This window comes from Anabrus simplex, chromosome 1 (assembly GCF_040414725.1).
Source record: "Anabrus simplex isolate iqAnaSimp1 chromosome 1, ASM4041472v1, whole genome shotgun sequence".
NCBI classification, from domain to species: Eukaryota; Metazoa; Arthropoda; class Insecta; order Orthoptera; family Tettigoniidae; genus Anabrus; species Anabrus simplex.
The window spans coordinates 1,576,411,722-1,576,425,863 of record NC_090265.1 but is presented as its reverse complement, the minus strand read 5'-3'; the positions used below and the strand labels follow the sequence as shown (position 1 = coordinate 1,576,425,863).

The 14,142-nt window shown below is 39.0% G+C and overlaps 1 protein-coding gene across 1 annotated transcript in view; it reads left to right on the top strand.

Moving 5' to 3' along the window:
* The window catches only part of PsGEF (Protostome-specific GEF), a 603,069-nt gene that overhangs the window by 560,381 nt on the left and 28,546 nt on the right, over positions 1–14,142 (top strand). Inside the window, exon 24 of the mRNA XM_067138170.2 lies at positions 11,106–11,324. Coding sequence (XP_066994271.2) covers positions 11,106–11,324 — 219 coding nt within the window. The remainder of the gene's footprint in view (positions 1–11,105; positions 11,325–14,142) is intronic.

Here is a 14,142-nt window from a genome sequence, read left to right as displayed (position 1 = left end):
TCAATAGATGATTGCTCGGCAATGGCTCTTACGATTTTATCTGAGAGAATACCAATAGCATACGGATAGATAATTTGCAAAATTTGACATGGAGAAAGAGAAAACACAAGGGCATGATCCTGAAATTCAACTAGAAATCTTAAAAATGAAATTACATCACTGGTGGTATTAATGGAAAACTTAGAGATACCTCTGAGCAACATTGCCAATGGATGAGGCAAGCTGCTAAACCCGGGTGACATAGTAGGTAAAGGTTTCAATGGCAAGGAAGTTAATTCAGAACGGATGTTACTCAATGATGCACGACGTTCAGATTCGTTGTCCAATGGGGCAGGGATAGTTTGAGCAGCAACGGTTATCCTATTAACTTCTCCCTTGGGAGGCGCTTCCTCACTACCTGCATTCACTGTGGTGGGTAGATCGCTTTTGGGAGGAACCTCCCCTGTTAACAATTGAGTGACCTTGCTAGATAATTCAGACATATTTTCAAGCAGCGTACTAGCTTCCTTCTTCTGAACGTCATTCAACTTTAGAGACAAGAGATCGTTAACTCTATTTGAAAAGTGATATAGCCTGGCTTGCACACGCTTAATTTGATTAGGAGAAGGGTCATTTTCATCAAAAAAACTAACTACCGAAGGTAGCCCAGTAATATTCTCCGTGATCGTGGAAAGAGAGTTGTCAATTTCTTTCTCTCCCAAATTGGGGATGGAAATGGGCAAATCTAGGGACTCTCTAAGCTTGTTTGTGTCTACTGCAACCGTGCCTCCAGATTGTACATTTCTAATAGTCAATTCATAGATCAACTCCTCCTTGCGCAAATAGTTAAGATGGAGAACATCACGAGGGCCGGGCATGGTGACAGAACAATTTTGAAAAACTCAAAAAATTCCAGCAACTGGGAAAATAGTTAGAGTTCGGAACAAACAATGTTTAGCCGTCAAAAGGGGCTAAATTGAGACCCATTCAACCACGCTCGGCTGCCACTTGTTACGGAGTTTTTCCGTGGTAGGTAGAGGTGAAAGAAGGTGCGGGTGTGAATAGGTCTCCAGCTACGAAAGCAAAATTAATTTAAAATTTAACAAGGTTATATTTTCTTTACAAAAACAAGAAATAACAAGCATGGCAGGTACAAAGTAGCAAGTCAAAAAGGGTAGTTACAATATTTACAGGAATTGGGCTTCGCGCCCTGATTTTACACAGCTTGGGCAATCAGCTCAGTTTTACCCCAAACACGAGTTTTAACAGAGGGGCAGAAAACCCCATTCATACCTAGGAGCCCTTGCTCCAAATTACACAGAAAAGCCTCCACGAGGCATACAACACTTAATTTTCAAAAGAGCCACTCGCTCTCAAAATTTAAGCCTCTCCCAGGCCACACCAAACTCCACCTTCAAGTTGTCCTCACTGGACATAGACACAGGGGTACAATACCCAACCTACTGAGGTCTATTAAATGAAAAGGGGCAATTACATGACCTCTAAAATAACAATTTGAGAGGAGGCAATCTGCACTCCTAATACACTTGTTTTTTTTTTTTAAAAAAAACCTAATCTGGCTCTAGGCCACTAATGCAAGGGCTAATCCCATACTACCGAGGTGACTTTAGAAAAGAGCAATTTGTTTTACATTAATGAAGAATAGGTTGAGAAAATAAGTTCACCTCAAGACAATGTGAGTGGGAGCTTGAGAGGGTTAGCACTCTCTATCCCAGAAGGTAGCTTAAAAGAGAATAGAAGAAAGATTGTTACATTTTAGGAAAAGGTTACATGGAGGAACGCTTCGCACCCGCCCCGAGAGTTGAACTGCTGAGCTAGCAAAGAAAGAATTTATTAATCGGCCATTACCTTATTGATGACCGCTGCCGAGGAAAGAGGCGCTTCCCGCCTCCTGCTATGTACTTTATACACTGAAAGATGGAACAGAAGTGGCTCGGAGACCCTAAAATCAGCAGTTTATATCCTCTCGCGGAAGGTTCTAGGCGTTAGGGGAATGAAAACACCCTCCCACAAACTTTTTATTGGCTCGGGTACAGAAACATATCCAAGTTGGGGGAAAATACATCGGATTGGTCGGAAATTACTAAAAGAAATTCGGGATTGGATAAATCTAAAACAAGGGGGAAAAGAGGGGTATACAGCCAACTTAAACAATAACAGAAAGAAATTTAGCAAGAAACAAACATTTGAAATAAAAATTTCTCCAACAAAATAGTTCTTTGACTCCGCACTAGGGTGCACTATTGTTGATCTTCAGTAGTGTCCTCTAGAAGAGAAAGTTCACACTTCTTACTTCAAGCGAAACAAAAACACATCAAAAATGACACAGTTCAAAAACTCAAAATTTTCCACGTGGTGACATCTTCTGAGAAAGTAGAGAATTAATAGCGTAGATAAAGTTCAGACTTCCTCCAGCAGAGGAGTTTCAACTGGCGCACATTTTAAATTAGCGGAGTGGAGGTGTACCGCCCGGTACAATTATTATTATTATTATTATTATTATTATTATTATTATTATTATTATTATTATTATTATTATTATTATTATTATTATTATTATTATTATTATTATTATTAATCAGATACTCAATAAAATAACTAATTGATAGTGCTAGTGGTAAATATGTCACAGTATGGAAAACAGTTATAACTTACAAAACTATTTTAAATATCTGATCACCCCTTGAGTAAAGCTAACAAAGCGCAATATATTCTAATGTTTTGCTAAAGCTGCAATGTGCAGTTTTCTTGCCCTTCTGATTTTGCATTTTCTTAAAATAAACAGATAAGTAAATTAATATAATTATTTTCCTGTTTTAATTGGTCCAAAGTCCCACTAAGCAACTCGTTACTTGCATGCTCATATTTAATTTTGTTTTTCACTTATTTCTGTTTCCAGTACAACCCTGGGTGGGAGGAAGAGAAAGCTATGTAATTGGTGGTGGGGAAGAGACAGGAGGTTGCAGGAGTGCGATCATTATTAACGACTGGAGTAGTAAGGGTAAAAGTTCGAGGGCTTCAGAGATAGAGTGATTGTTGTTAACTTGACCGGTTTTAAGGTATTTTAAGCGGAGGTCATGGATGTGTGCTAGCATAGTGGGGAAGACTAAGTCAACAGATGGGGTGTCACAAGGAAGGTGGTATGCAATATGCATAGCATATCTGTCAAGTTTAAGCATAGGTTACAACAGGACAAATAAAGTATTTATATCCAATCAGAACTTGAAGAGATGTCAGACCCCACATATTACCCATGAGTATATGCAGGACTCATAATCATTGACAGGTTCGCTTACAGGCTAGGTTTAGGTGAAGGTTCCACTGTAAGTTATTCTGGAATTTAATTCCAAGTTAAGTTAATAAAATAGTTTCTGTTAATTGAATATTGTACATTGTTAGGAGAACATGGTTTCTAGGTTTGCAAAGGTGGTATATTTCTTACGAAAAACTGTAAACTGGGATTTGGATGGGTTGATGGCAATATGCCCAGTATTTAGCCAAGTTTCTAAGCTGGAAAGGTACGTTGGTTACAGTTATACTGTATTAGTAGAAGCTAAGGCAACGATGGCAAGGTCATCGGCATATTAATATCGGAGTGGGAGTCAGGATGAGGAATATCATAGGTAAGTAAAATATACAGAAAAGGGGAGAGTGATGAATCCTGGTGAAGACCTGTGATCGTAAGAAAGGGGTAGAATTGGATTCTGTTGATTATTATTTGTGCTGTTCTATGTTTAAGGTAGTTGAAAATTAATCGGATAATAGTTATAGGAAGAGAAAGTGACAAAGTTTATATAGCAGTCCCAGATGCCAGATGAGTCAAAGTCCCTGTCTACATCCAGGCATACTAAGGCAGTAGTTTTTCTAGGATATATGAAGGAATCGAGGGAGGCTGATATATGAAATAAGTGGTCTTGAGTGGCATGGTGGGTATGGAAACCTATTTGGGATGCTGGTAAGAGTCCTAGGGAACTGAGGTAGGAGGACATCCTCCTACTCAATATTTCTTCCAGGATCTTGGATAATACAGGGAGTAAAGAAATTGGTCTATAAAATCTAATGTCACCAGGCGAGTTTGCCGTGTGGTTAGGGGCGCGCAGCTGTGAGCTTGCATCCAGGAGATAGTGGGTTTGAATCCCACTGTCGGCAACCCTGAAGATGGTTTTCTGTGGTTTCCCATTTTCACACTAGGCAAATGCTGGGGCTGTACCTTAATTAAGGCCACGGCCACTTCCTTCCCACTCCTAGGCCTTTCCTATCCCATCATCGCCATAAGACCTATCTATGTCGGTGTGACATAAAGCAAATAGCAAAAAAAAAAAAAAAAAAACCAAACCTAATGTCGGAAGGGAAATTTATTAGGTTTTAGAAATAACAGGTAATTTGCCTTACTCCAATGACCAGGTTAAATGCCAGAGTAAAGGATAAGGTGACTGATAATAGTTATCAGCATCATCAGCCAATTATTATTTACTTAAGGTTATATAAGATCATGAATCTATTCTACTGGATTAAGATTATGCTTGTAAACCTGATTGACAAATCTTATAATATTTTATAAGTCATATAACAATAAAATTATGTCTTTAAGTTAAAACATATTTGCCTAAAATCTATCTCTAACATTCGAAACTCATATGGTGAACATCCTTTAAAATTATTTTATAAAACCTTTTGAGATCTGGCTAATTGTATTGATTCAATGTTGCTTGAGTTGTATGATTGTCGTTGAAACTTCGTTAACTATATTAACAATTTTCTAGAGTTGATAATTGCCTATGTTATGAACATTTAACTTGTTCTCAATGTTGCTGGAGTAACATTTGTACAAAATGTATTGGCATTAATTTTATGTTGTTAATACGAGAATATTGTTCATGAACAAATTTGGTGAATAAACACTTTCTAATGTGATGTAGAATTCGAATTGTTCTCGTATGTTCCAAATTGGGCTTGTTGGTATATTTTTCTTTCTGCTGCGTAATTGTCTAGTGTTACTCCTAGCCTCTTGAGAACTACTTTAGAGTAACATTTGTACAAAATGTATTGGCATTAATTTTATGTTTTCAATACGAGAACAATTCAAATTCTACATCACATTAGAAAGTGTTTATTCACCAACAAGTTTGTTCATGAACGATATTCTCGTATTGACAACATAAAATTAATGCCAATACATTTTGTACAAATGTTACTCCAGCAACATCGAGAACAAGTTAAATGTGCATAACATAGGCAATTATGAACTGTAGAAAATTGTTAATATAGTTAACGAAGTTTCAACGACAATCATACAAGTCAAGCAACATTGAATCAATACAATTAGCCAGATCTCAAAAGGTTTTATAAAATAATTTTAAAGGATGTTCACCAGATGAGTTTTGTCAATAAAATGTTAGAGTTAGATAGATTTTAGACAAATATGTTTTAACTTAAAGACATAATTTTATTGTTATATGACTTGTAAAATATTATAAGATTTGTCAATCAGATTTACAAGCATAATCTTAATCCAATAGAATAGATTCATGATCTTATATAACTTTAAGTAAATAATAATTGGCTGATGATGCTCATGAAAAGGGAGTGAAACATGTACCATATCAGCAACTTAATAAATATGTAAGTTTTTATTATGTTTTTATTGTATTGAATAGGTGGTAATTAACAAAATTATAAGAATTTGTATCACAAGAGTGGTATGTTCCGAGCTGTCAGTGGAGAAATGACGTAGAATGACGTAGAATGACATTAGTAGACGAATAAGTTTGAGTGGCGTCTTTAAAAGTAGGAAAGATCACAATATGAAGATAAAGTTGGAATACAAGAGGACAAATTGGGGCAAATATTCATTTATAGGAAGGGGAGTTAGGGATTGGAATAACTTACCAAGGGAGATGTTTAATAAATTTCCAATGTCATTGAAATCATTTAAGAAAAGGCTAGGAAAATAACAAATAGGGAATCTGCCATCTGGGCGACTGCCCTAAATGCAGATCAGTATTGATTGATTGATTGTCTTTGGTCACTTTCCAGGTCTCACTTCTATACAGTAACACAGATTTAACATTTGAGTTGAATATCCTTAGCTTCGTTTTTACACGAATGTGAGGGGATCTCCATACTGGTCGTTACTGTGCAAAAGCTCCTTTGGCTTTATTTATATGACTCACCACATCTCTAAAAGCACCTCCATCCTAGCTTACCATGCTTCCTAAGTAGCAAAATTCCTCTACCCTTTCTATATCCATTCCATCTAGAGTCAAGCTACAATTGTTACAATGGTTTATGCGTATTTCCTTCTTTTCGTTATTAATCTTTAAGCCTACTTCTTTAGCTTCTATTTTTAAGTCATTCAGTTTGATTTCCATGTCCTGAAACATTCCGCAAGAAGACAGAGATCATCTGCATAATTCATTTCTTCCAATCGGTTATTCAATCCCCACTGAATGCCACGCTTTCTATTCATTGCCTCTCTCAGCATACAATCCAGTGTCACGATAAACAAGATTGACGACAGTAGACATCCTTGTCTTACTCCAGATTTTACAGCAGAAGGTTCAGACAGCTTCCCTTTATGTTCTACATGACAAGTATATCCATCATACATTGCCTGTGTAAGACGGACTATCTTTTGTGGAATTCCGAACTTTTCCATAGCCTACCACATTTTCCTCTGGTTGACAGAGTCAAAGGCCTTTTCAAAATAAATGAAAAGTATATACAGAGATGTCTGATACTCAGCAAATTGTTCAATGATTAGCCTTACTGTGTTAATCTGATCCACAGTAGACCGACCTTCTCTGAAACCTGCCTGTTCTTGACGTAGTCTCCTGTCAACGGCTATGCTTATGCTGTTCAGTATGACTCTTGACATAACTTTTCCCCCATATGAGAGCAACGTTATTCCCCTCCAGTTATTGCAATCTGAGAGGTCACCCTTCTTCGGTATCTTGATGAGGACACCCTTCTTCCATTCCTCCCATTCCTCAGGAAGGTGTTCTTCATTCCATATTAGTGTTAGAAGTGGCTCCATGATTTCCACTGTTAAATCTGGATCTACCTTTAGGGCTTCTTGGATAATGTTATCTACACCTGGGGCTTTGCCACTCTTCATTTGTTTCACTGCTTGTGCAATCTCTTGTCATGTTGGTGGTTCTACTGGAATGTTTGGATCCTCCAAAATGGTTTCAACTTCTTCAGTTCTTGATAAAGTTTATGTTTAATTGCTTCAATATATGACCGGGCATGACTTAATGTTCGTCTCTGTTGTTGTAGAATGGTAGGGTCATTTGTGCATAGATGCATAGTAATAGTGGTGTGCTAGATGAAGTAGTCGTAATGCTTTAAGAGGGACTCAGGGTTTAGAAGGGTGGTATGAGTGACGGGGAATATGAAGATTATCAGAGGTGAAGATAGGTTGCTCTATTTTAGTAATTAGGGAGAGAAGGGTAGGTATGGAGTAGGAGGAGTTGAGTCTTGGATTAGTTCTGTTATAGTAGTCCTGTAATTATTCCAGTTTGTGTGGGAGAAGCATCTGGTAAGTGAAGGCCAAGAGGAAAGTTGTCTTTTACGTGAAAGGATGTATTTTTTAAAATTTGCTTTACATTGCATCAACACAGATAGGTCTTAAGGCGACAACAGGATAGGAAAGGCCTAAGAGTGGGAAGGGAGTGGACGTGGCCTAATTAAGGTACAGCCCCAGCATTTGCCTGGTGTGAAAATGGGGAAACCATGGAAAACCATCTTTAGGGCTACCGACAGTGGAGTTCGAACCTACTATCTCCCAGGCGCAAGCTCACAACTTTGCGCCCCTAACCGCCTGGCCAATTGACCTGATGGAAGTATGTCAGGAAGGGTAATAAGTGCAGAGGTATGGTCACTTCTAATAGAAGCAAGCTTTTGTATGGTTGGAGAATTCATTAGTGAGGGTGATTAGGATATCACGAGTGAAATTGTCTAAGGAGAGGGTGTGGAAGGGGAAGGGGTAACACTTGCCCCATAGATGTGCGCACTGGTTGTTAAACTCTAAAATCTGGGTTTTATTAAATGAAGTTATGTTGATATTGGCTAAAAGAATGTAATCAGAAAATTTGGAGTCTATAAACTTGATAGAATCTGATGGAACTGCTTTTTGATGGCAAATAAATTGGTGCAATGGTATTTGATTTAAGAGGAGTAAGAATTTTTAAACTGAGGTATTCTGTAAAATTATTTGGATATAGACAGAAGTATTGTATTACTGTGACTTTCCTTCTGATGCCTATGGCAACACTACCTTGACCTTGATCAGGGCGATAGGCACAAAATAATTAAATGGATGAAATTGTGGGTTTTTGGTTAGGCGACAGAAAGGTCTCGTTAAGAATGAAAATGTCCAAGGCAAACTGGGAGAGAGAGGTTTCCACAAACAACTGATTGGCTTTTACAGATCTAATGTTGACATAGTAGAGCTTAATAACGTTAACCACATTAAGTCCACAGTAGGCTACTTAGGAGACAAATGTGAAGTGAATTTTACTCCCCAACTACGCTATATCTTCATGAGTATTATGGACCAAATGAGCTGCAAGCTGGATGGATAGAGGATGTGGGTGCGATGAAAGGGGAGGATGTTCTGCAACACCATCATAATGAAACTAATAATGTTTTCAGAACTTGAGGATGGGAGGGATGAACAAGAGATGGGTAGGGAGGTCTTGAGACTGGACAGGGACAACAGTTTTGGGTTCAGGTTTCAATTTATGTTTATAACTGAAAACAGGACGGTTGAGGTTGCAATTGATATGTTTAGGGGAGGATTTATTAGTACACTGACTGACAGAGCAAATGCAACACCAAGGAGGAGTGGTTCGAAAGGGATGAAAGTTGGGGAAAAAACAGAGTCAGCACGGAAGAATAATTGATGTTTATTTCAAACCGATATGCAGGTTACACAATGCACACGGCATCGACTCAGTAGGATGTAGGACCACCGCGAGCGGCGATGCACGCAGAAACACGTCGAGGTACAGAGTCAATAAGAGTGCGGATGGTGTCCTGAGGGATGGTTCTCCATTCTCTGTCAACCATTTGCCACAGTTGGTCGTCCGTACGAGGCTGGGGCAGAGTTTGCAAACGGCGTCCAATGAGATCCTACACGTGTTCGATTGGTGAGAGATACGGAGAGTACGCTGGCCACGGAAGCATCTGTACACCTCGTAGAGCCTGTTGGGAGATGCGAGCAGTGTGTGGGCGGGCATTATCCTGCTGAAACAGAGCACTGAGCAGCCCCTGAAGGTACGGGAGTGCCACCGGCCGCAGCACATGCTGCACGTAGCGGTGGGCATTTAACGTGCCTTGAATACGCACTAGAGATGACGTGGAATCATACGCAATAGCGCCCCAAACCATGATGCCGCGTTGTCTAGCGGTAGGGCGCTCCACAGTTACTGCCGGATTTGACCTTTCTCCACGCCGACGCCACACTCGTCTGCGGTGACTATCACTGACAGAACAGAAGCGTGACTCATCAGAGAACACGACGTTCCGCCATTCCCTCATCCAAGTCGCTCTAGCCCGGCACCATGCCAGGCGTGCACGTCTATGCTGTGGAGTCAATGGTAGTCTTCTGAGCGGACGCCGGGAGTGCAGGCCTCCTTCAACCAATCGACGGGAAATTGTTCTGGTCGATATTGGAACAGCCAGGGTGTCTTGCACATGCTGAAGAATGGCGGTTGACGTGGCGTGCGGGGCTGCCACCGCTTGGCGGCGGATGCGCCGATCCTCACGTGCTGACGTCACTCGGGCTGCGCCTGGACCCCTCGCACGTGCCACATGTCCCTGAGCCAACCATCTTCGCCACAGGCGCTGCACCATGGACACATCCCTATGGGTATCGGCTGCGATTTGACGAAGCGACCAACCTGCCCTTCTCAGCCCGATCACCATACCCCTCGTAAAGTCGTCTGTCTGCTGGAAATGCCTCCGTTGACGGCGGCCTGGCATTCTTAGCTATACACATGTCCTGTGGCACACGACAACACGTTCTACAATGACTGTCGGCTGAGAAATCACGGTACGAAGTGGGCCATTCGCCAACGCCGTCTCCCATTTATCGTTCGCTACGTGCGCAGCACAGCGGCGCATTTCACATCATGAGCATACCTCAGTGACGTCAGTCTACTCTGCAATTGGCATAAAGTTCTGACCACTCCTTCTTGGTGTTGCATTTGCTCTGTCAGTCAGTGTAAAAATGTTAGTGGGATATTCCTGATTCGAACATATGGCACATACCTCCGGCTGGAGATATGCTGCCCCTGGTGGGTGGTTGAACCACTGCCACCTCCCACAGCAGATCTTCTGGAGTGGAGAGGACGTGGATGGCTCCACCCGTTGGCGCCGTGCTTAAACCATGGTACCGTAAATCAGCAGAGCATCATCACGTCCTGTTTCCGGATCACCCGATAGATTTGGTGGCCTTCCAGTTGTAATTGGACAGTCATCTTGTCATCTGTATTAATGCAGTCCACACCATACGCGGCCACCGATAGGATGGGTGGCTCCGGAAGTCTGGCTGGGCGCTGGCTGGTGGCATTAGGTGGTTCAAGCATTAGCCTCATGTGGCATGGTGCAATGATGTAGCAAAGACGCTGCACTGGTGAATGATGGGTGGAATGGCCATGGGTTCATGGCCACCTGAGCTAGCTGTTGCAGCGGGCTGGTCAGCTGATATGCAGCTGAAGTACTAGCTCCCAGCGGAGTTATTCCAATTCCTGATGATGTTCCTGAAGTTTCTGATCACTCTATTATAGAGTTGGGTGACGTTTATGTTGAGCCGGTTGTTGTTCTAGCAATTTATCTTCACTTTCTTTTTTCAGCTTCTGTCTGGTTTTAAACTGAAATCATAAAATAAACCATATTAAGTTTTGTTGCAAAACTACTGCCAATTATGATAATGGCATGATAGGATCCATTATTCCAGGCTATAAAACTACATTTGGAAAATACAGTAGATTCGTTTAATAGTTTTATGAACAAGGTTCAACATTTAATTTTTTTAGGTGTGATCCTTACCTAGCATCAAACTAACCATCTCAGCTAATTTATTTTCTCTGTTGAAACAGCAACAGGAATCCCCTTCCAATTCCATGTCATCCCCCGGGCCAGGAGATGAGGAAACAGAGCTCATGATGGATGAGTTGCTGGCGGTGCCCCCACTCCCCACCACTGTCCGGGGATTCCCCCCACGGCGCCGTCTTGAGCCTTTGTTGGAAGAAGAAGACACTGATAGCACCCCAACCTCTACACCAATTGAGCCTCAAGAAACCCCCTCACCAGAACAGGTAACTATCTAAAGAAATTTTCTTATACAGTAGCTCTAATATCACTATACAAGTAGGTACAGAAATTTCCTCCCATGATTTTCGAAGACCTGTACACTTGATCACATTTTCAGTACTTCCCTGACTCGTGATGAGCAAGTTTTCCTTATTTTTAATAATCACTAGAAATCAAACAAAACATGCATTTTAAGTACAGTAAGGCCGGGCTGAGTGGCTCAGACGGTTAAGGCGCTGGCCTTCTGACCCCAATTTGGCAGGTTCGATCCTGGCTCAGTCTGGTGGTATTTGATGGTGCTCAAATACGTCAGCCTCGTGTTAGCAGATTTACTGGCACGTAAAAGATCTCCTGCGGGACTAAATTCCAGCACCTCGGCGTCTCCGAAAACCGTAAAAGAGTAGTTAGTGGGACGTAAAACAAATAGCATTATTATTATTATTATTATTAAGTACAGTGAGCATTTATAAATAAATACAATAAATAACAGTAATAATAATGTTATTTGCTTAATGCTCCTTAATGCTATAGATCATAAGAGTGAGAGTGTGTGTCAGAATTTTTCTCATAGGAATTCTTTACCATGTTGGAGGCCAGTGATACAGAACAGTCACATATAAACAGACATAAATCCCATCAACCTCAGCCCCAATCACACTTGATCTTGGAAACAGAAGGTCAACAACTAGGGTGATCTTCTTCTTCTTTCTTCTTTTTCTCCCTGATACATTTCTGCTTATTTTCTGGGCATGTTCTGTTAAGTATATTTTTCAAATATTTGAGAGAAGTTCCAAATTTTCAATACTATAAATAATTTATTTGCTTGTTAAAATACAATTAAAATATAGTGGGACATGTTTCATCCCTTCCTCCGGGATATCTTCAGTTGCTTATTAAATATGCACTATTAGAAAGCACAAAAATATGATGTGACATGATGTGATGCTCTGTCTAATTACAATATTGCAATAATAGTAGAATATCTTCATTAAAATTATTAGGAGACAAGGTCTTGATGAATGATAAACAGTCAAATGAGACCATGCAAGGCAATAGTATTAACACAATTTACAATTGTAGCACAGTAGTTGACAAAAAAAACTGTGTCCTTAAAAATATAGGTATATGTGTTGACAATGTGGTAGTATATTCTAAAATGAACAGTAACTCACATTTCTTATGGCTGATGTTCATAAAATTGTCTCATAATAAGAAGCCTAATTTTTATGTACCGTATAGAAAAAAAGAGTCTAAAAAGAAAAGAAAAAGTGAGGATCAGGCCAATTGCCAAAAGAAAAATAAAGTAATGTTAAAAGTGTTTTTTGTACATGCATCAATAATATGCATAAACATTTTTTTTTTTAAATGCACTTGAAGTTGTTTCACCATTTCTATTCTTCATGAATATTCTTCAAAGAATTGTTATGAGAGGAGTTTCCCCTAGTTCCACTCATAGCAATTATACAGCATTCTGATGTATCTTTTGAAAATGTTCAATCATTGTAAGAACTATCCTCCAACATCAAAATTAGGCCTTTTTTATGAGACAATTTTATGAAAATCAGCCACACAAAAAGTGATTTAATGTTCATTTTAGAACATTCTACCATATTGTCAACACATATACCTATATTTTTAAGGACACAGTTTTTTTTTTTTTTTTTGGTCATTACTGAGCTACAATTGTAAATTGTGTTAAAACTATTGCCCTACATGGACTCATTTGACTGTTTATCATTCATCGAGACGTTGTCTCCAAAGACATTTAATGGAAGATATTCTACTATTATTGCATATAAGTGTAATTACATCAAGCATCACATCATTTTAACTTAGTGTATATTTTTGTACTTTTGGAATAGTGCATATTTAATAAGTGACAAAAGATGTCCCAAAGGAAGGGACAAAACATGTTCCACTATATTTTAATTGTAATTTAACAAGCAAATAAAAATACATGACTTATAATATTGACAAGGTGGAATTTCCCTCAAATATTCAAAATATATACTCAAGCACTGTCAATATGAGCCCTTCCCAATGTCCTGTTAGTTAGGTAAAATTCTTTATATATATATTGTTTCAAAGTTAAGTTTAGATAATACTATTAAATCTTTTCTAAACTTATTTTTAAATACCTGTAGGTTTGTTTTTATAATACTTACAAAGACAGATTATCATAAGGAGTTGTAACTTCCACAGTTTTTCTGGTATTTTGTATAGATATCCGTTCAAACTCTGATGAAGGTAATAATTTATTCAATTAAATAACACAATACACCTATAAACTTCGATTTAAAAAGAAGTTAAAGAGAATAGGCCTACACGGTATTTCACTGGATAATTACTTAACAGTCTTTGGATTGTTGATGATTGTTTGCTGCATTCCAGCAAGATCAAAGAGAATATTGTTGCTGAGTAATCAAATACATGAATCACCTGATTACTGTATTTTGATCATTTGTAGACTTCGCACCTTTGTTTATTCATCGAGTAAAAGTTAATAATCAAATTCCTATATCCCAATAATATTGCAGTTCAAGTCTCCGGTGTAGTTTTGACAAATTATTGTAGACAACCTCTTATTTTTCAGCATTTAAGGATACTTTTATTCTCCATCGCACGTAATAAGGAAAATAATAGTAATCCACAAGCTGTAAAAATCATATAATATAACCATATATCACATAACCACATTTCAGTTGAGAAATGAAGTGTAAATATGGTATATTTAGATAGTATATTGCCTGCTATTATTCGTGTGTATCTTTCATGTGTATCTACCAGGCATGTTTTTTTAAGTACCGTTTTGATGTTCCACCG